Source organism: Palaemon carinicauda, chromosome 26, assembly GCF_036898095.1.
Source record: "Palaemon carinicauda isolate YSFRI2023 chromosome 26, ASM3689809v2, whole genome shotgun sequence".
In the NCBI taxonomy this organism is placed as follows: domain Eukaryota; kingdom Metazoa; phylum Arthropoda; class Malacostraca; order Decapoda; family Palaemonidae; genus Palaemon; species Palaemon carinicauda.
Window position 1 is genome coordinate 69895086 of NC_090750.1, and position 23876 is coordinate 69918961.

General features: G+C 36.9%; 1 protein-coding gene across 1 annotated transcript; it reads left to right on the forward strand.

Moving 5' to 3' along the window:
• The first annotated feature begins 1919 nt into the window (after positions 1 to 1919).
• RpS26 (ribosomal protein S26) lies at positions 1920 to 21370 on the forward strand. Its single transcript, XM_068350455.1, has 4 exons — positions 1920 to 2013; positions 11816 to 11993; positions 13412 to 13545; positions 21325 to 21370. Exons 1-4 carry the CDS (start codon positions 2011 to 2013, stop codon positions 21346 to 21348), a joined length of 339 nt encoding a protein of 112 aa, XP_068206556.1. The 5' UTR covers positions 1920 to 2010; the 3' UTR covers positions 21349 to 21370.
• The last annotated feature ends 2506 nt before the right edge of the window (positions 21371 to 23876 follow it).

The following is a 23876-nucleotide window of genomic DNA, read 5'->3' on the forward strand; positions in this document are numbered from 1 at the left end:
AGGCCCTGCGGAGCGCTGCGTCAGCAGCGGAGCGGGGCCTTGAAGACTACTCACAAGTAACAAGTAACAAGTAAGTAACTTATATACACGGTATAGACTTAGTTTTTCTACAAAGAGTCGCCTGATATGTGAATGCATAATTATATGCTATTTCCAGTTTGTATGGAACTAATGGTAGTTGATTATTGTACTATCAACGTTATCCATACATTACAGAACTTTCATCTGCAATGTAAAACAAAATACTTAGGACGGGTATCAAGCATGTTCAGAAATCAAATAAGTTAAATAGTCCACATACAAACAAATGAAAATATACAGATTATTGTCACTATTATGAATTAAATTTCTAAGTTCTTCCCATTCAAAAAAATAGCAGAATCAGTTGAACTTCAAAAGCGCAAACTTGATGTAAATTCTTTGTTGACCAGGTTGATATAGCTTTCCTCTCATATTCTTTGTGTTATCTTTTTAAAATAATTATCTATCTTATTTGCTTTTGTTCTTCTGTTATTCCATCTTTATATTTTATTCTTTACTTCTCTGTTACTTCCCTCATTCACTTTGGGAGCCCTTTTCCAGTACAGTACTTACTTTAAGGACTGCTTTCCTAGTCCTATCACGCACGGGAACCCACCTCACAACAGGATTTACACGTTCAATTTATCGTATACATCCTTAGATGTTTTGCATATTACACAACATATCTGGTGTTTATTGTCAAATCCACATCATCGAAACACTTAGAGAACAAGTATGTCTTATTTCCTCTTGAATGAAATATTTCTCATTTATCAATTCCCGAATTTGGATTGTTTTGTTACCAACAGATTGAATATTTATGCAGCCGCCATTTATGACACCCTTAGTATCCATGGTCCATAGCTTCTGCTAATCTCTTCAATTCTAAATCATGAGCTTTGCAATTTCTTGAAATCACTATATGGTCATAAAATTTGTTCAACTTAGTGCAGTTCATACATTTCATCTGTTGTGAGTTGCATTCCTTGGAGGCGTGATTTCATGACAATTTCCCACAAACGATAATTAGCATTATTCCTGAACTTGTAATCTTTTTCAAAATGTCCATACCTCTGACAGTGGTGGTGGGTGACCACATGGTACCTATCACTAATATTATAATTACCCCATGGTAGCATAACTTTGTCACCATTATCATGAATAGCCTTCCGAACTTCAGGATCAGTTTAGCAACAAGTAGGCCTAGTCCTAGTGGTATGGTCCCACCTGCAACACTCATCTTTAGAACCAGACTTAAAGATACTATATTTTGAATTGGTCTAGGCAACGACTCCTTTGAATCAAAGCATCTAATATTTCATCGTCATCATGAGTGGAGAGAGAGAGAGAGAGAGAGAGAGAGAGAGAGAGAGAGAGAGAGAGAGAGAGAGAGAGAGAGCATCACCGCACTGCTGATACGTATGGACATAAAAAAATCATTTGAATACTTTTATAGTATCTATGGACAGTCATCACTTAGTTTATACCTCTTATGAAGAGATATTTGACCCAAATTAATCAAGTTGTATTTAAAGCATCCGTATGTCAATGACATTGTTAACAGTCGACAAGAGCTCCGCCGAAGAAATAGATAGATAGATTCATAATTAAACAAAAGATAAATAGATAAATATCCAAATAATTTTATATATCCACCAAGAAAGGATGAAAGAAAGCATTTATGAAAATATTTATCACATGACTCTTAGTAAGATGGCGGCTAAATCAACAAACTTTGAGATCATCGACGTCTATCACTTTCATTTTGTTTTATAATTATCCTATGGTTATTATAATAGCATATTTTTATATAAATTAACAATTATAAAAAATTAAAGTTTATAATTGTAGCTATTATATATTTTTTGATATATAAATAAAATTTACAAATTATGAATAGAACCAACCGTAACTCTCCCATCCACTCACGTTTTGTTTTCGGTCTCTTCCCAACCTCCGAGTGTATGGTGACATCGTAGCCACTAAGATATGGTTAGTGTTTAACTTTATGGTAATTTTAGAAAGACTTATTAAGTTAAACTCATCTTAACTTCACAGGAAGATGTCATTTTGTAGTTCAATCGGTCTTATTATGCCATAAATGGTGTATAATTAGAACAATTTGACGTTTAATAAGAGTTACGGTACCGCATGGGCCATGCTTTATGTTCCACGGCTGTTGTTTAGACGTGTTTATGATTATTTTTTAGCAATGTTCGTCATAAGGTTCTGTTAATGGCTTGAATTATTGTTATTCATGACTTTGGTCGTTATTAACAATAATAATATCTACCAAGGAGGTCGTATGAGTTTGAGCAAATGTCTTGGTGGCTCATCGTCGTCAAACTTGTCTACCCTATTTTCCGATATATGCAGAAGTTGATTGGCTTGGTTTTGATAATATGTTCATATACTTGCGCCAGATTTACGTGTTTATTGACATATATTGCATGTAGATCTTCTCTTGGTACCTTGAAAACTTTAAATCACTTGTCGAGCCCACCGAGGATGATTGCAAGATAGCTTGCCTACCATTCTATTTCACCGTCATAGACTTGTGTATGCGAATTGGGAAGCCAAGAATTGGGTTATATGATTTGTTTAAGGATTCATATTAATCTCTTGTTTGATATGACTGTCCAAGAACATTATGTACTTCTGAGAGGCATGTTGGGTTACATTTTCTTTTTCCAGCGGTTAGGGGGTTTGGTTAACATAATCATTACCTGGCATATTTTGTAAAATTTAAGAATAAGTGCAATAAATGGTTTGTACAAAATAGGACATGTATTTTGAACGTTTTAATGTCTTCGGAACCTTTGTATATCGGTGGCCAGTTCCTCCCTAGTGCATAAAAATTGGACGTCATCCCTAACCTAACCTACAAGCTGTGCACTTACCTACTTACGTAAGGGGGCCTGACACCTCCCTGCAACCCCCCTTACACTATCATTAACCAGCCGTCGTCATATATACGGTTTACAGTCGCTACGGCCGTTAGTTACACCGGCCCTCAGTCACTGCGGCCCCCAAACCTAGTCACTCCGGCCAACCACCCTAGATAAAGCCTCTTCTTGATAATTCTCCGGGGTACCATCGTAAGAAGCAGGTTTAAGTTGCATACTCTTAGCCATAGGGACATCATGGTGAGAATCAAACGCCATGTCTTCCTCTTTCATCACTGTAAAAGATATGAAATAATGCAAATATAAAAAAAAGATATTAAAGAAAAAAGGACGGAGGGGAGATTTCTCACTATACCGCCAATATGTAAAAAATGGAAGATAGTACTTGATATACTGACGTACCTGTGGCTTCTGACATTGAGCACTTTGTACAAAACCATGGTTCGTTGACCATAAGTTCCCCACGTATGATGCGACGGTACTCATCCTGATTAATGCCAGTGTTACACTTCCGGTGTTGCCATTGGTCATACTCGTCACACTTAAAAGCGTGCTGGCGTGGACGGACTTCCTCAGAACAGGCAACACATGGAAAGGAAACCATGGTTAGAATGGATGGTATGCAAGGTTTTGCTAACAAAAAAAGTCGTTTTGTGATTCGAAACCTCGGTACCTCAACTCTGAGGAATGAGACATCGTTAACGACTATTGTCTATTACGCAAACTCAAATAGCTAGTATGTATTGTAATAGCAGTATGGTAGTAGTAGTCGTAAATTTCTACTACTACTAGTAGTAGGGGTAGTAGTAGTAAATTTCTACCTCGACTGTCATAATCGTTATTATCATTACTAATATTCATTATTACGGAGGAAATGAGAGAGAACAGGGGGGAGGCCGGAGTGACCGGAGCCGAAAAAACTAGGGGCCGGAGTGACTCGCTACCATATATACAGGTGGTCGCTGTCATACATAACCCCATGTTTCCTGGTGAAAAATGGTTGGAGGCAAAGGGGGTTAGTATCTCAACAGGAAATGCTATTGCTTTGCACTATCGTCATCAATTAGTTGGGAACACCTTAGTAGCGTTTGTATATCAGCGGTCAGGACTTCCCCCTTGCATAGTTGTTGATAAGGCGTGGTAGCTGTTCTTTAAGAATGGTCTAGGAACCTTGCCTACTTGACTAAAGGGCCACTAACACCCCCCTCTGGGACCCTCCTAACACTGCTATAGTCTTAGATGGCCACTGTCATACATACAGATAAGCACTATCATGCATACACCCCACAGTCATCAGAGCCTTTGTATATTTGTGGCCAGTTCCCCTTGCATAGAAAATGATACCTACTAACCTTAACTACTACACCTATGCTAACCTACAAGCCCTGTCTGCTCTGCAAAACCTCTGCACACTACCAAAACTGTGAGTGTTCTGCAAAACCACTGCACACTACCAAAAAAATTGGGAGCCTTTGAAGTTTTTGGGGACAGGCCTTTGACTGGCCGAAAATCGAGTAAAAAAAAGTCCAAAATCGGCTCTTCTTTACGGGAATGATCACGGAATGAAATAATATTAATTTCACTAGTTTTGTAATTGCTTGTCCCAACAATCTACATACTAGGACCACTCTGGTCATGGATGTCGGAAACGTGCGAAAAAAGAAGTTCAAAATCTGCTCTTTTTCGCGGGAATGATCACAGAATTAAATATTAAACTCGCTAGTTTTGTAAATGCTTGTCCCAACAATCTACATACTAGGACCACTCTGGTCATGGATGTCGGAAATGTGCGAGAAAAATGGACAACTAACCCAAAATTCCCCTCCCAACCTGACCTACAAGCCATGTCCTTACCTTCCTCGTGAACTAACCGGGGGGGCTAACGTCCCCCTGCGACTCCCCCAAACACTGTCGCTAACATACAAACCCAACCTAACCAAACCTAGTAGTTCCCAGGTCACTACCCCTACCCTGGGCCAAGCCCCCGGACCCCCTTCGTAAGTCTCTCTCCTACACAAAAAAAGGTATGGGCAGCACTGAAAATTATATCTTAACCACATTGTCATAATAAAAAAGTACTCAGGCTTACCTTAACATTCGATGTCGCAACATCAATTGTACACTTCTCACATGGACCCCTAAAATCCCTTAAGAGGCCTTCTCGAAATAAATAATGAAAGAATTCGGGGTAACTCGAGTAAAATCATGTAGGTGTATATACCTTAGAGTCTTAATCGAATCAATTTGATCAATATGAGTGATAAACTCAACAATATCGCGCAGAGTAACTGTACGAAACACGTCTACCCATTATGGCGGTTAGAGTTAGAAAGGGTCGACTCCAGGTCAATCTCGGGTAATGTGGGGGGGGATTAAAAATTTGAAATCACGCAGCCAACGAAAGGTTTAGTTCGGTTGCTATGTTTGACACTGGCTTTATCTACCGAAATATCTTAACTAGATGTTGGCTAGCCTAACCTTTGGTTGTATATAAAACAGAATAGTATTCTGCATAATTTTAGGACGTGTCCCAACGAAATAACAATCTTAACAGTAAGTTAAAAATGAAGATTGTTGGAATTAGCGAAAACATAAGTCTGAACATCGATAACTGTTCAAGCTTGCGCCACCAGCTGATAGGCGAACCGAGCGCCGCCAAACGGTTGTTATTATAGTCAGGCAGGAAATAATGCTTGCGGGAAATTTTACGATCGAGTGTTGGCCGTGGCTTCATCGGACGACGATTGTAACGACCTTTTCCTAACCTAACAATTCATGATAATTATCATAGCAGTATCAAATATCACTATAAATGACGTGTCCCTAAAGACTACTAACTTAACGAGGATGTAAATATGTAGATTGACGGGACAGTATTAAATTGTAAAGACGAACGTTTCTTAGACTGGGATGACACGGGCTCTATCTATCGGGAAAGTTGGAAACTAAGCAGGAGCTACCCGTGACTTGCGTTCGGACCATGCTGAACTTAGAAAATGTTGCCGTGGTAAAGGTAAATTGTGCTATTATTCAAAACGATAAAATAACATCATATTATGGTATGTTAGATCATTGTAAAGAACATCTTCCCATAATGAAATACGATTTGGCTAGTAATAAGAAAGATATCGCCCTGTCCCCAAAAACTACAGATAGCCCAAAAATTGTTTGTTGCTCTGCAAAACCTCAATACTACAAGAATTGTGTCCTTTGTTCTACAGAACCACTACATAAGAATACCACCTAACCTAAACTTCCCCACTAAACCTACAAGCCGTGTTATTATCTAATAGGGGCTTAAAGCCCTCTGTGACCTCCTTTACAGTGCCAATTTTCAGCATACCCAGTGCAGTTCATATCTTGTTTCACTCCTAGTTAGGTAACACAATCAATCATATTTTGTTAAAGAAAGGTATTTTATAAGTAATAGGGAAGTTCACACTTGTCCTATCCAACTATATGCACCCCTATGTATTAATGTATATAGGTGTACTTACATTAGCCTCTGCGATGATTTGTAACCTTTGCAACTGTGCCATTACTCGAAGTTGAAATCTTCGGATGGTATCATCTTTTCAAAGGACAATTTTCTTTTTCGTGGTGGATGGGATGGACCGGAAATTGGCGAATTGCACTCGGCCAAAAAAAATTAGGTTTGCCATTGTTGGAGGATTTTCCATTATTTTTAAAACACGTTTCACCAAAGCGATTATACAACCACGGGAAAAATCTCTGACCTCATTCTTAGTAAAATTCAATTCTAATAATTTGAGGACTTGATCAAATTGTAAAATGAATCACAAGATATGTTGCCATCTTTGTGTCTTGTCAGTTAAGAACGAGCATCTTGTACCCAAGGGTGATGCACCCATTACCCTGTTTGAATTTTGGAAATCTGTGATTGGTTGGATTTAAAGAAGCCCTCCAGTAATTTCCCAGGTGAGCGTGGTCTAATTGGATCATATCAAATTACCGCTACTGCTAATTTATGTATTCCGCTGCTAAAGCGCTCTTGAATCAATCAAAATGTCACTTACAATGAAATTGGTGAACTCTGGGAACAAGAATGTGCGTCAGGGTTCAAAGCTTGTATAATTCACGGCAATTTTGATGGTTTTCAGAATACTATATATAACATTCTGAACAGTTTTTATTCTATACAAGGTTCCAATGGAGTTGGAAAGAAAGGGAGTTATGGGGTATGGCCGTCATCATACATAGTCTAATTGTATGATATTTAAATTGTTTTTAAACTTAGTTGTTTCTGCTACTCATCATAAACAAAGTCATTGTATTAAAAAAAATCCAGTCGCCATAATATTTATGAAACAGGATCAAAACACTGGAGCTCTTGTTTGATAGGACTTCTGGACGCACAGAAAACGTGACTCTCCATCCCATTTTCTATGGAGTCGTTCATAACAAGTGTTCCGTCGTATTATCAATACTTCCTTACTTAAGCTAATGATTTATTGGCTTTTGATCTGCTGTAAGCATGCTTCACTAACTATGAAACATTTTCTCATTGCTCCTGTGTTCTGACAAGCGAAACACTTTTTTTTACGCTCGTCAACCCAGTGGGCTAGTATCTTGGCGATAATTATCAATTATACACTTAACAAAATGGCGAGTTATAGTTTCGCACTTCAGCCTCTGTTCGAACATCGACTGTTCTTCCATTTCCCATTATCATACTTGATATTGTATAAAACGCCCATTTTTGCCCTGACGTATTATTATTAACAGAGTAAAGAAATTAAGGGCTTTCATTATATTGTATATTTCAATATTGAAAACTATTAACAAAGGTTTTGAAGATAAACGTGACCTGTTTGTTCCAACAAGGAACTTACTTGCAGAAGAACCACCTATCAGATTATCTTGAACTACCTTTGGAAGGTAGGCCTTTGTGCCCTGTGCTAAGGTGACAAAAGGAAAAATCGGGAATATTTTTATTAAAGTCTAACTTTTAAGAGGTTTCTGTTAGTAGTAAATGGGATTCAAGGTAGTGCATTTGCAAAGATCTATTCAATTATGCGAGCTCCAATGTCCAAACTAATTGCAGTGTTCTATAATTAATCCACCTTTTTAAGCAAGTGTAAATATCCAGATGTTTCTGCACGTTACGGAATTATTAATATTACTTTTTTATTTTTTTTTTTACCAAGAGCCAATTGTTTTTACCACCACTTTAAGACCAGAGCAACTACATGTTTCCCAGGTAGACAGTCAATATATTTTGTAATTAACCATAAAGTCGTTCTAGTTCAGTAATTTGATTGTTAAAAATGCTGTCCGTTCCGTATATAGCTATTGTTGCTCATGTGAAAGTAGTAAATGTCCCTCTAAATAATGACCCACATGATTGTTATGCATGGCTCGTCCATGTACCACTTGCCAGAGCAGAGAAGCTGTGAGATTGTTTGCGAGTTAAGCGAGTCAAGATGTAGCGAAAACCCTGTGAGGGACATATGAATTCTAGGCAATTAGAATACTTCGTTAGTGACCCGTGGGAATGAAGTGCACATCACATTCATTTACAGCTTGCTAGAAGAGGAGCAATGAGATTATTTGTGAGCTAAGCAAGCTACGGCTGAGCAAAAACTATTTGAAATATAGATAATTTATTTTCCCACCAGATGCATATAATTTTTCAACTGGATATTTTGTAATTCTGGCCTTTATTATACCTGCATATTTCCATTTTAGGTGCCGTTTTTAGGATAAAAATAAATTGCCTTAAATTTTTTTCAATCTGATACAATAAGTAAAATAATTGAATGCATTACAACATTTACATATGCACAGTAAACTCAAAAGTTCTAGATAGATGGGTAAAAGATTTTCAAATGAAAGGGCCCTAATGAACTGTACAAGAAAAGCCAAATTGTAGAAGGAAAATTTGGAAGTATGTTACTTTTTTTTTTTTCCTCCTCTTGATCCCCACTACCTTGTATTCTGAATTACTACTAGATCCTCAAATAAGTTTTATAGAAACATTATCAACACAAAAATCTGAAAGTTGAGACCCCACTATGCTCTATCTACTTACAACCATAACATGTGTTTTGTTATGGTTCAAAACTTCATACCCCATAATTTGCTTCATAATTGCTCTGCAACTTGCTTTTATTAATCTTACCATTGCACATGAATGGAGTCTTACTTTAACCTTATAATTAAGTGTTAAATGTAGATTTGACATTTTACTTATGTTAAGTCTACATAACAGTACAGAATAAAGTAGTTACTTTTGATTGCCATAGAAAATAGCCTTTTTTTTTTTTTTTTTTTTTTATAAATATTCTGAATCATTGAACAACCTGACTAGTCACCATAAACAGAAGTCATTTGTCAGATTCTCAGCATGATCCTCGCTCTCCAATTTATTAGGAAACACCTGATGCGGTTTTTCGCACAATTCATTGCTGAAAACTGTCCAGTTGGGAGTCTCATCACATGACTTCGTAAGTAGTCATCATAAAAAATGAGGCTAACAGTAATCATTGGCAAATACTTCTGTAGTATCTAGTTTCTGATATGTTAGTGCAGTTATCTTAATCAGATTTCCTCTTAAGCTAGTGCCACCAGTGGTTGGAGGCATTATTTATGTGGGCCTTTGCAGTGTTCATTTGGCCCCTAGCTGCACTTGCTTTATGTACTACTCATACTTGCCTCCATTCCTACCTCGCCTCTATTTCCACTTCCTTTCTCACATCAAGAGAAAGGAGCCTATAGAGCTTACATTGCCGGGGTGTTATGATTTGGTGCCGTGTAGGGTTCCCTAGTTGTTTGGTGCATCCTATCGTAGGTTGGAGGCTTTTTTCTGGTAATGCTACCGCTGGTGACTAGTGTTACCTAAGAAAGGTTATAGCCTCCTTAGAGCAATCGACTAAACTCCCCAGTGCCAGTTTCTCTTAGTGACGTCAATGAAGGGCGTGGTCAGTGTGACCCTGCTGTGGGTGACTCTTGTGATGTCTGCAATGGTCTCTGTCTTAGTCTTCCACTCTTTGAGATGTCATCCCAAGATGATGGGGAGGTTGGAGGAATATTTACCATCCTGTAGTCTCAGTCCTGAGCCAAGAGGTTAAGTGAAGACTTTTGACAGGTTGGGCCGGGGCCCCCATCTATCGACTAACTGCTAGTTAAAACAATTCAACAGCTGTCTACCTCGCACTGAAAACCGTGCCTTACAGAAAGGACTCTTTGTATATGATCACTTACTGAATCTTCTCAACAGAATAGAATATGATATATGCATTTTAGGTGTTTTATAAATCACACCATGTGTGGGCCTATGAAATCATTTACCACCCAAGTGTATGTAGGGTAAAATCCTAGAAAAATGGAGATAAAATTTAAGGCTATTGTGAAGGTAGCCATCAAGTTTTGTCTGCAGGGTATGTCAATAATTATACACTTTTTTTCCAAGGATAGTACTGTGATACAGTATTCAATTGAATGTGACACAGGTTGGAAAAATTGGCTATTGTGGTGTAGATGAAAATTTGTCAGACTTTGAGGTTCTGTGGATAAGTTCAACATCGGAAAATAATTAATAATTCGGTAAAAAAATATAAATGTTTGTGTGAAGTGATGAATGGCCCTTCCGTTTGCAAGCTAGAACACTAACTTGTGGTTCTGCAAATGTGTTTTTGTGGCCACTTGCATCACCATTTGCTTTGATCTTCATTTTTCCCAAGTGTCCTAACTCGGTTTTTTTTCTCTTCTTATCCTAATATGATAACTGCCTTACCTTCCTGTATTAATTTTTTTTTTCTCTTTTGGGACAAGGAAGCTGAATACATTCAGCTACCGCAATTATAAAGGATATAGATAAAATTGATTTCACATTTTTAATGTAGACTATAGAGCGAGGGAGTCATTAAGTCATATTTTTATACTTGGTAACAGTACGTTGCAGTAATTTGGAAAACAAACTACTTTCTCTATTGGTATCCATTCTCATTTGCTTTTGATTCCCATTTATCTTGAACTGCATAAACAAATTATGGTATTCGTAAGGGAAGATTTGGCAACGTAGAACGATCTAACATGCAATATTGTATACTACTTTCAATTCAAGAATTCTTTGTAGGTCTAATATTTGCATAAATTTCAGAATCTCTTCCCAGATTGTGTTATTCCTATTTGCATCTCTTCCTACCATACTTACCTTTTATTGTCTTATTAATGTCTGAGTTTCATTAGGAACATATTTCTTTTTCTTTCTTTTAGCAACTAATCTGTATGATTAGTTTTTACCAGATATATCAAAGCTCAATGTTATGTAAATGAAATATCAGTTCACAGTCGTTTTTTCATAGTCACAAGTGATAGGTAGTACTATGCATACACAATTGCCTAAATTCTGTAATAATCAAACTTCCATAATGGAAAGTGGATACGAGTAATGCGGCTAACAAAAGTCAAGTGGATTTATTGTTCAGGTTCAAAAGATTTTATTTTTACCTAATTTAACAAAAGTACAGCCAGTTCTTAAAAAGTTAGGAAATATGCCAATACAAAGCCAATAGCAGACTAGAAATAGCCACATACTGCTGAATATACTCTACTAAGTTAAGAACGTTTGTACAATAAAAGTTATTGCATATTATATATTTATTAATTGATTTAATTTGTATTGAGCTGATTTATAACTATGTAAAACAATGTAGTTCATATCAGTATTTTGTAAAGAATAATTACGTATATAATGTAAATTGCTAAGATGTAATTGTGTTTTTATAATAAAAGATAAAAAAAAATTGTTTAGTATGTCAAGAAGTCTCTTAGGATACAAGCACTGTGATGTACTCCACTACCTGATCATCAAAATTATGGACTGAAAATTTAATAAAATTTAATGCATTTTTATCTTATTTCAGACTTCTAAACGCCGTAATAACGGAAGGTCCAAGCACGGACGTGGGCATACCAGGCCTGTCCGTTGCACCAACTGTGGACGATGTGTACCCAAGGATAAGGCTATCAAGAAATTCCAGATCCGTAATATTGTTGAAGCAGCAGCAGTAAAGGATATTAATGAGGCCTCAGTGTACCAGGGTATGATTTATTTTCCTTAATTATGTTAAATTGATTCGTGAAGACAGCATAGAACATATCCTAATACATAATTATTTGAGTCCCCTGTTGATCGTATTCCTTCATTCTAGAAGCTTTGCTTATCTACATTACCCCAAAATACTAAGACTTTCCTGTTTTCCTTTCATCAAGCTTAGGCCTCTAGTACAGCATTGAGATAATTTAACCGCTAATCGTAATACTGTAATCGCTTGCTTTTGTAATTGTTTGTACTTAACCACTGTCTTACCCACAGATTGTGAAGTATTTTTAATTGCGTAGATAATTGAGTATAAGCGATGTTGTTTTGGATTTGTTTAGAACCAATACTGATGAGTTACTAGATTACGGTGGTGGTGAGGTGGTGATAATGATAGTGACACTCAAACCTTTAACTGGTGGTAACTTCATTATATTTAGGTCTTGATATTTCAAGGCCTTGGGTAATCACAGCAATATTTAATCATAGATGTAATTACAGTACAGTATTTATACAATCTATCTCTTGAAGATCTCACAGCTAATACTCTTTCTGTTGCCCCTAGCATCTGCTAAATGCATTAGTGAACTAAACGTAGCTTTTGGAGAAAATATTTGATTTTTCTCTTCAAAGAAGGATTTTAGGATAGGTTTATAGTTCTTATTATTTGCTGCAGACTTTATGGCTTATGTTGCTAGTTTGTTAAAGATTTCCTGTCAAAAAATGCTGTCTTTCCTTGTTAAGGATTGGTCACAATGAATTGGACCCAAGTTGATAAAGGACTTGTAAGGTTAGGGCTCATATATACATCTTAATTTTGTAGGAATCTTTCACTGGAAATAGTTTTAACAGCATTACAGTGGCACACCAAATATGTACGGTATTTGCTAAGCATTATCTTCAGGAATTTTTTTTTTAATCATCAAAGTTACTCATATTTAAATGCTGTACTATCTGCTGGTGGCATGGTCCAATAACCTAGTTTGCTGTACGAATAATTTTTCCAATTTGAGTACAATATAAGTCTGCAATATGGTCTTCAAGGTTCATAGAAATAAGCCAAATTTGGATGAAGTTCGTTATGTCTATACTTGCCCGCCTACCTCCCCGTTTACTAGTGATGTTGGGAGGATAGGAAATTAATTTATACTTTGACGGGGTTAAAATAGTAGGTGCGGCGTACCGATGTCAATGTTATTTTAATTAACTGCTTAATTCTCAATAGTCTGCTAAAGTCCAAGAAGGAAAGAAATGGGCATTTTGTTATGGTTAAATGTTGATATAATTAAAGTTTCGAGAGAAGCAATAAGAATATCAGGTTAGTTTAGAAATGTTTTATTAAAATGCTATTATGAGATATATGTTCAGAATAGGAGTGTATTTGATCTGTGCTATAATTTTTTTAACTTATTTTCTACAGTGTACCAGCTACCCAAGTTGTACATCAAACAACATTACTGTGTGTCATGCGCTATCCATTCTAAGGTTGTTAGGAATCGTAGCCGACGTGACAGGAAGATCAGAACTCCACCACCACGTTTCCCAAGGGCTCAGGTATGATATATTTGTTCTTTATGGAAGCTTATAAAGATCTGTTGTGGCTCATTGATTTAATTCTCAACATAAACGTCTCTCTTCCTTGTATAACACTTTATTTAGTCAAAAGGATGACTGGTGAGTCACCTGGAACACAGGAGATACAAACATAAGTAATAGAATAAACCGAGGTAAATGACATCTATAAAATTATTTATAGATATTTTGTTAATATGGATAGATTACAATATTGGACTACTGTGAATACCTGAAGGTACTCCATATTGGACGTTGAATGTTATATCATGTTATCATATATATGGGTTACTCTTAGTACTATGATTTTTCTTTGCCATTTCCCCAAGGCAAGCCAATTACTTAAAGTTTACTATAATTATTGTTAAACATTCATAGATAATATGTGGAAGGAAAGAAGCCACTTTTGGTATCATGAGATGGATGGATGTTAGAATATATCTGATGCAATTAAATGCAAAGGTTTTTTTTACTTCTATCAATACTGTAATTTGCACAAAAACCTCTTTCTAAGAGTAAGGGCCATTGTAAATTTACTTTGAAGTGGTTAGTTAGGCTAGGATTGGTTGTAGGGCTCTCATCTTTCTTCAAACCCGTTCATGGCATTTCAGGTTACTTTTGACCGTTGAAACTACCAATCAAGTTGCAATACTTTACTTTTTTAATTTTGGGGAAGTAAGAATTCATTGGCTAATGGGATAACCACTACATTTATTAGTGTAGACAAAGTAGTGTAATTCAGTCATAATTTTAATGTTAGCAAAAGTTTGAGAATTGAAGTACATAATATAAAACTGAATTCTAATTTCAATGAGTGTTTCTGCTACCGTGCTTAAATTTTGTCATGGCCATCAAGGTTTTGGGCATGAATGTAGCACGAAGATCAAGTGTGAATAGCATGCAGGTACCTTTGAGAAACGGTTAAAACTGTATAATTTACCACAAACAAGTAGTTGTGTATATAGTACTTATTGTATAAAGAATTTTAAAGTTTTTTTTTCATGGGTTTTTTATTATGCAAAGTAATAATAATAATAATAATGTTTATTGGACAAAAAAATATTTACATACAAAGATTTACAAAAAGAAAAAAAATACTCAGTCCAAGCCCATGTGGAGCAGAGCTCTTCGGGCAATAATACAACTAAAATAATATCAATTAAGTAAAAATAAAAAATAAAGTAAATATGGATATAGATATACAAAATGTACGCATACATATACATAATCATATGTATACAAATAGATACATATAAATGAGATTCTTAGCCTAAAAAGTCAACCAAAACATCAATGGTTGTATAAAGTTAACCAGAGTTTTGATGGGTGGTGTAAAAAAAAGTTATTACTAACAAGAGCAGAAATGAATATTTCATTAGATTGTTATTACCTGTCTTCGATGGCTAGTTTGGGAAAGTTGAGAGAAATTTTGCAAACTGATCTGGTCTAGTCGCTGTGGTAAAAAAGTGATTTTGACGAAGGAAAAATCTATTTCTGGGAAGAGGCCTATGACGCCCGGTGAAAAGTCTTTCTTTGTACCTTTTCTAATATAAATCTTCCAAATATACTAGAGAAAGATAAAAGCATGGAATGCAGAGGTTACAACCCTCGCGCGAACACCTTGTAGGTGTCGTGTATTTAACAAGGGCGTGCGAAAACCACAGAAAAAAATAGATGATTTGTTCTATTGGTAAGAAGGGATATGATGATTTGGATTTAATTAGGATGGAATTAGTGGGACAAATACTTGTATATTATGAAAAATTTTTATGAATCTAATAGTCATATAGTTGTGCATGAAGAGGGAAGGGGAGAGCATATTTAGCAATAGGCTTCCAATATGGTAAAGTTCGCATGTAAAAGTAATAGATTATAAATATGGTAGATTATATTTATCAAGGTGCATTAATTTTCTGTTTGTATTCTCAGTTGTGTGTGTTTGCTTTACCTTGAAGTTTAATCTCTAGTTTGTATTCTCAGTTGTGTGTGTTTGCTTTACCTTGAAGTTTAATCTCTAGTTCAGTTTTGCTTCAGTACAGTGTCTAATCTTCCTTCCACATGATTTCCAAACATCTTGAATGTTGTTTGTTTGATTGCATGGTTATGGAAATATTCACTGCTGCTGTGAATTTTTCTAATTAAGTTGCTTAGTATATAGCTTTTGTAATTATTTTCTTGTAGGGTTTATTAAATGCATTTAATCCAGTCCCCATGCTAAAAGGTTTTAATACTTATTATTGTGAATGGGCTTAATTATCTTTCGCTTTGTTATAGAAACTGATTTTTTTTTTCTTTCTCATAATATACTTTGCTTTTGTATGAAGCGTTTCACATTAATAATACTGATTGGCACCATTATATAGAGATGGAAGTGTATGGTTGTTTGTGCATAATCGAAATTAGTTTAGTATGTTTTTGTTTTAAAGCAGACTAGTTTCATGTACAGTAATATTTTACCATAGTAAGAATAGTGCATTATCTATGCTCTGTTTACTATCACTTTTCTGTATCACTGAGTAAAAGCATGAAAATTATCAGAAAAGCTCGAGTGTATCACTATTTTCAAGGTTTTTTTTTTTTAGAACTTTGGTTTTATTTTATTTTAAAAGCTTAACACCCTAAGAGTATTTTGGAAATGTGGTCACTTCTGTAATTGTTCCTATTCCGTGCTTGACTTTTGTGCAATAATAAAAGTTGTTGTCACTGTCAAAGCACGAAAATCATTTGTGAATAACTCGAGGGTATCATTCTGTTAATGAATATCCGTTACGATTCATGGACAAGTGCTGTTCCGTTTGGTTTGAAATAACCATGGGCACGTTTAGTTTATTGGTTTTGCGGTTAATTTTCCTTGTGCTCAGAAGAGGTTTGCCTATAGTTTTCCTTGTGCTCAGAAGAGGTTTGCCTATAGTTTTCCTTGTGCTCAGAAGAGGTTTGCCTATAGTTTTCCTTGTGCTCAGAAGAGGTTTGCCTATAGTTTTCCTTGTGCTCAGAAGAGGTTTGCCTATAGTTTTCCTTGTGCTCAGAAGAGGTTTGCCTATAGTAGACAAACCTCTTCTGAGCACTACTACATTGTCCTGTTTTTGATAATGTTGTCTCTCCCTTTTTGGATGGGAGAGTTCTTGTATGTTGGAAAACAGACTGCTTTACAAAGGGACCACTTTAGTATATGTACAGAACCTTAAAGTGTTTACTGTACATTGGATTTTTAATAATTGATTTGTCCCTGGACTTAGTCGCAACGTCATAATAGTCATTGTGAAAGCACAAAAATTAATTGTGAATAGCTTGAGTGTATCATTGGTTTGTGCTTATCGTCTACATTTTCATGGACAGGTGTTGTTTCTTTTGGGATATAATAGCCACATTTACTTTAATGGTTTAGCATTGAATTCTCAATCCTATGTTTGTCTTGAAGTAAAACTAGTTTGATAAGCTCCCTACTTGTTCTTTACATTGCATATTCCCAATTTTTTTGTGATTAACAATCCTTAACAGCTGGGGAAAATTGGTCATCCTTTACAATATGCGTGCTTGGATTTTGTCGCAACCCCATGATAGTTGTCGTCACTGTGTAAGCACGCAAATTAACTGTGAATAGCTCGAGGGTATTATGGTTTTTTGTATATCCTCTACATTTTCACAGACACTTATTTCAATAGTATTTTATTACCAAGGGTTATTTTACTATTTATAGGCTATCGTCTTGCATAATTTTGTAGCTCACCCTAATTTGCTGATTTTTATGGCATGGATTGTTTTGCAATTTGTCTGATAAGTTTAGTGGACAGAGAGGTATGAGAGGGAAATTACATGCACATTGATACAGTACTGTACCTTCATCTGTGTGTATCTACCATAATGACAATTGTAATTTGCTAATACCTTGAAAATACTCTGATTTGTCCTTTTCATATTTGGCATGAATATGTTTGAACCACTGTACTAAGCTGTTTTCTACGGAAAGAATGACTATCTTTTATTCGTGCCAGGATTTTGTCGCAACCTCATGATAGTTGTTGTCACTGTGAAAGCACGAAAATTAACTGTGAATAGCTCGAGGGTATTATGGTTTTCTGTATATCCTCTACATTTTCACAGACACTTATTTCAATAGTATTTTATTACCAAGGGTTCTTTTACTCTTTATAGTGCATCCTCTTGCATAATTTTGTAGTTCTCCCTAATTTGCTGATTTTTATGGCATGGATTGTTTTGTGATTTGTCTGATTAGTTTAGTGGACAGAGAGGTATGAGAGGGAATTAATGCACGTTAACACAGCACTACCTTCATCAGTGTGTATCTACCATAATGACATTTGTAATTTGCAAAAATTTGCTCGAATGTCACTACCTGTAATAGCTTGAAAATATTCTAATTTGTCCTTTTCATATTTGGCATGAGTATGTTTGAACCAATGTACTAAGCTGTTTTCTATGGAAAGAATGACTATCTTTTATTCGTGCCAGGATTTTGTCACAACGTCACAATAGTTGTTGTCACTGTGAAGGCACGAAAATTAATTGTGAATAGCTCGAGGGTATTATTATTTTCTGCATATCCTCTACATTTTCACTGACAAGCATTTTTTCACTTGAATTTTATTGAGTGGTTAGTTTCCTGTTGCAGAATTTTGTAGTGCTGCATTAATTTCATGGTTCTTTTCATTAATGTTTTGTGACATTAAGAAATTTGGCAGACCAGTCTAGGGTACTGTACATAGTTTTGTAATTGGAAAATTACCGAACTTACACAAAGTTGTTGGTACCTAAACCAGACTATAATTACTATAATGAAAGTTGTAATTTGCTATTTTCCACTGATTTGTCAATTCCTCTAACAGCGTGAAACTACTTATTTTGCTTTATTTCGTGATTGACAGCTAAATGTGTTTGGACCCTTTATACAGCACTAAAGAATTTTTTCTGTATAAACAATTGTAATGTTTTATCCGTGCTTGGATTTTGTCGCAACTTCATAATAGTTGTCGCCACTGTGAAAGCACGAAAATGAACTGTGAATAGCTCGAGGGTATTATTGTTTACTGCATATCCTCTACATTTTCACAGACACTTATTTCAATAGTATTTTATTACCAAGGGTTATTTTACTAGTTATGGGCTATCCTCTTGGATAATTTTGTAGCTCACCCCAGTTTGCTGGTTTTTTCATGGCATGGATTGTTTTGCAATTTGTCTGATTAGTTTAGTGGACAGAGAGGTATGAGAGGGAAATTACATACACATTAATACAGTACTGAACCTTCATCAGTGTGTATCTACCATAATGACAAATGTAATTTGCTAAAATTTGCTTGAATGGCACTATCCGTAATACCTTGAAAATATTCTGATTTGTCCTTTTCATATTTGGCGTGAATATGTCTGAACCACTGTACTGAACTATTATGGAAAGAATGATAATCTTTTATTCGTGCCAGGATTTTGTCGCAACGTCACAATAGTTGTTGTCACTGTGAAAGCACAAAAATTAATTGTGAATAGCTCGAGGGTATTTTCTGCATTATCCTCTACATTTTCACTGACAAGCACTTTTTCGCTTCGAGTTTTAATAACAGCGGTTAGTTTCCTGTTGCGAAATTTTGTAGTGCTGCAGTAATTTTGTGGTTCTCTTCATTAATGTTTTGTGATATTAAGAAAATTGGCAGACCAGTCTAGAGTGCATAGTTGTGTAATGGGGAAATTACTGAACTTACTCAATGTTGTTGGTACCTAAACCAGACTATAATTACCATAGTGAAATGTAATTTGCTATTTTTCACTCTGATTTATGAATTCCTCTAACAACCTGAAACTATACTTTTTTGGCTTTATTTCGTAATTGTTAGCTAAAGGTGTTGGACCACTTATACAGTACTAAAGAATTTTTTCTGTTTAAACAATTGTAATGTTTTACCCGTGCTTGGATTTTGTCGCACTCTCTCTCACTCTCTCTACTCTCTCACTCTCTCTACTCTCTCACTCTCTCTACTCTCTCTCTCTCTCTCTCTCTCTCTCTCTCTCTCTCTCTCTCTCTCTCTCTCTCTCTCTCTCTCTCTCTCTCTCTCTCTCTCTCTCTCATGACATATAAATATGTTTGGACTACTTTTTACTATACTGAACAGCGTTTGCTTTAGAAAGAATGGTAATGATTTATCCGTGCTTGGATTTTGTCACAACTTCATAATAGTTGTCGTCACTGTGAAAGCACGGAAAAATATTTGTGAATAGTTCGAGGATTTCACTGTTGTGAAAATCCTCTACATTTTCATGGACAGTTGTTAATTTTCTTTTGTTATAATCATGGTCTGTCATTTTTATCAAGACTATACAGAAGTACTGTATTAAAGTGTATGTGCAATTAATTGGGATTGTTCTAGCATTGCTATAATGTATTTTTTTTTATATAAATCCCTGTGGCTAATTGGTATATGGTTGTTTTTACTATAAAAATCTTTCTTATTCCTAATATTGATTTTCCCTTTGAAATACTCTACTATGAATATTTCACTATAAGCATATGTATTAATATGGAGGTTTTCATTCAAAAGTACTTTTTTTTTTTTTCCCCCCATGCTTACCTTTACAAGAATCGGGAAGTCAAGATTTTTTTTTATAAAGCAATATAGGAATTTGAATAACGTGCTATTTTTTGGCAATAACCTCACAAGTATTAGTGTTGTAATATCACAAAGCTCATTTGTGAAAAGCTTTTGGGTATTTTTCTTTGAAATTTATCCTTAACATTGCCATGGACAGTGTGTTTTTTAATATTAACTACAACTGTCCTTTATGGAAATAGTACTATTTCTCAATTTATTTTTTTAAAGTATAGTTATCCTTATAAAGAAATTAAACATCTTGATAATGAAAAAATACAAATCTTTTATAGACCAATACAGTGTACTGTAAGCTATAATGGGTAGAAAGGCCTTAACCCTTTTACCCCCAGGCTATTTGGAAATTTCCAACCCTTAACCCCCAAGGGGTTATTTTTTCCCCAGCACATTTTGCAGTATATTTATTTTAAATTGCTCTAACAGCCTTAATTTTTGTCATAGAGAGCTCAGGTTGGTCTCATTCTCTTGGAAAATGCTTGAATTTTTAAAAAAAAATTTATCAAAAATATGAAAAAAATAATTTTTATAGTATTTTTTTGCAAGGACGTACCGGTACGTCCATGGGGGTAAAGGGATGGCTTTTGTGAAATGTACCAGTACATCCTTTGGGGGTAAGAGGGTTAAACAGACGTGTGGTGGGACCATTCCGAGGCTTTGGCCATGTAGTGGACTAGTCACGGCTGATAATGATTATTTACATTACTGTATTCACTAGTAGGCTTTTTTCTGTTGTTTCTTTCATGGCATGATGTCTTTTTAACCCTTTAACCCCCAGGCTATTTGGAAATTTCCAATCCTCAACCCCCAGGGGGTTATTTTTTCCCATCACATTTTGCAGTATATGTTTTTTTAAATTGCTCTAACAGCCTTAATTTTTGTCATAGAGAGGTCAGGTTGGTCTCATTCTCTTGGAAAATGCCTGAATTTTTTTCAAAAAATTATCAAAAATATGAAAAAAAATTTTTTTATAGCATTTTTTTGCAAGGACATACCGGTACGTCCAAGGGGGTAAAGGGATGGCTTTTGTGAAACGTACCAGTACGTCCTTTGAGGGTAAAAGGGTTAAAAGATCAAATAAAATTTTATTTTCAGGTTTGCAATTTGATTCAATGTTACTAATTGAGTTTTCTTTTCTTTACAGGAGCAACGTCCACGCAACCCATAAACTGAAATATAGTGGAAATTAAGTCTTTGGTGTTTTTGTCCTTACATGTTTATCATAAGTGTGGTTGGGTTTTTCATATAACTACTACCTGTGTTTATAGTGGATGTTGTGTATACTCTCAAAACTGCCAAGTCTGGTACTATGAATTTCCAGGTGGTAAATGATTAAGGAAAAATATAACCCAGCACAAGGTATTTCAACTAGATATTTTAACTTTTAATATGGATGAACCATTTTATTACCATCAAAAGGTATAATTTAATACCAAAACCAGACGGCAAAATATTAAAACCAAATGGTTGCTGTAACATCAAGGCATCACAATGATTTATCTATTACTAACAAGAATGTTCCACAAAAGCCATGTTTATCATGGTGATGGAGAATTTTCTGAAAAGGTAAGTAGATTTGTCTGAAATGTACAGTATATGAAAATATTTGAATGTGTGAATTATGGTTAGTACTAAATGCACAAGCCCATATCAATCCTAGTAAGGTGCTACAGGCTTTAGAATGCCCACTTAAAATCTAATGCTTTTGATGTTAAATAATTTGATAATATACATGTAATAAGTGTCATGAAACCCTGGGTTTTTTTGGTGAAATGTAAATTTGATGGACAATGTAATGATAATTCAACTGTGATTACGGAATAATAATGGTAGAATTGTTGAGTTCATAGCAGTTTTGTTGGGATTATTACTAGGTAAGTTACAACCCTAGTTGGGAAAGCAAGATGCTATAATCCCAAGTGTTCCAACGGAAAAATAGCCCAGTGAAAGGAAATAAACAGGATGAATGGTTGAAATTAAATATAATTTGGCAGTCTGGTGTGGCTATATCTAAATTTGACATCTTTTTAGCAACTCTATACTACTTGGAATCTTGTTTCAAAAACATATTTGTTCCAACACGAATACTTACCTCGAACTACTTTCTTTAGGAGTTACTGGTAATCTCCTCTCTACCGACCAGAGTTTTGCGTAGGTTACCCACCACCCCGCTTTCTAAGGAGGCCTACCCCCGGCATTAAGGAATGTGCCCCGAGGGTAGGCTCAACGTAGGTCGCTGCCCGGCTGGGTCAGACTCATCATTAAGTTCTCTGGTCGCGCGGTGTGAACACCTCGCTCTCGTTCTCTATCGATCCTTTGTGTGCGTTCTAGTGCCCCATGTGTTCCCAGCTTGGTAACTTGCGTTTTCCAGTGTACTTTTCCCGGGTGTTCCTGTGCGTTCACCTTCCACCCGTGTGCTTACCCAGGGTTTTCATTGATTCCCTTCGTGCTTGTGTCGTGCGTTGTGTGCATTGTGGAGCAAATCCGCCGTTGTCCTGGGCCTAGAGCCGGAAAATCGTGTGGAGCGTTCCTCTCCAAGCCTGAAGTGGATCCTCACTCCCTTTGTTCCTCCTGTAGGGGAAGGGTTTGCTCGTCAGCAGATACGTGCCCCGAGTGTGTAGACTGGAGCGATATCCAGTGGGTACGTTACGGTACCAAAAAGAGAAAATCGGCGAAGCGTTCCCCCAGGAAAGCTAGTGTTTCTTCGTCGCTACCATCACCCAGTGAGCGGTCCGACGGGGCCTCGGTTTCACCGTCCCCTACACAGAGTAGGGGACGAGGTAAGTCTAGTGTTGAAAATGAACAAGGCGTCCTTTCCCAGGAGCCCAGTGTAAGTGCAGTGCCAATTGCGGGCCCCTCTAGGGCTAGTGAAGGACCCAGTAGTGCGTCCGGAGAGTCGGCCCTTGTGCTCGGGGGGCACGCTTCCTCCGATGACCCCTTGTGGGGTAGTAACGCGGTGTCGGTATCTCCGCTGCCCTCGTGGGCCTGTGCTTCTGGATCGTCGTTAGGGGGAGACAACCGGAGGAAAGTTCGACCTTCAGGTAACGATGCCTTCGGTTGGAGGCTCCCGAAGACGCCGGGTTGGTCACCCCTAAGGATGGATGTAACCCTGGCTCCCTGGCATGGAACGTTTTGAGTCGTTCCCGACCCTCCCCACGGAAGTCCCCGAAGACTTCCTCCAGCCCTCGACCTCGGCGTTCAACGCCCGAAGAAGTCCCCCGCAGTCCCCGCTACCAGCCGACACGCGATGAACACAGTGTCGTCGGGTTCATCGGACGTCTATTCCTCGTCAGAGGAAGAGGTCAGGGTAAAACACCGTCGTCGGAGGGAGCGAACGTTCCCGTTCGAGTTCGCGTTCCCGGTATAGCAGGAAGCGCTCCCGCTCCCCAGGCCGTAAGTATAGGAGAAGTAGATCTCCCGGTGGCGCCTGGATCTACGTATCTCTGGACTCAAAGGTGCTTTGTTCCCCGGACCGCCGGTCCAGTGAGCGGTCGCCAAGGCTGCCGTCCTCTAAGCACAGCCTTGACCCTCGCGACCTAGCCCGCAGGAAAGACCTCTCTAGAAGGCATAAGTCCTCGAAGCCTCCGGTTCACCCCGCCCAGCGGGGGGAAACGCGCTTCTCGTCAGGCGGCCTGGCCGAACCAGCCCAGCTGGTGCGGCCTTCGGGTCGGAAGGAACGGTTCCCGCTGTCTGGTC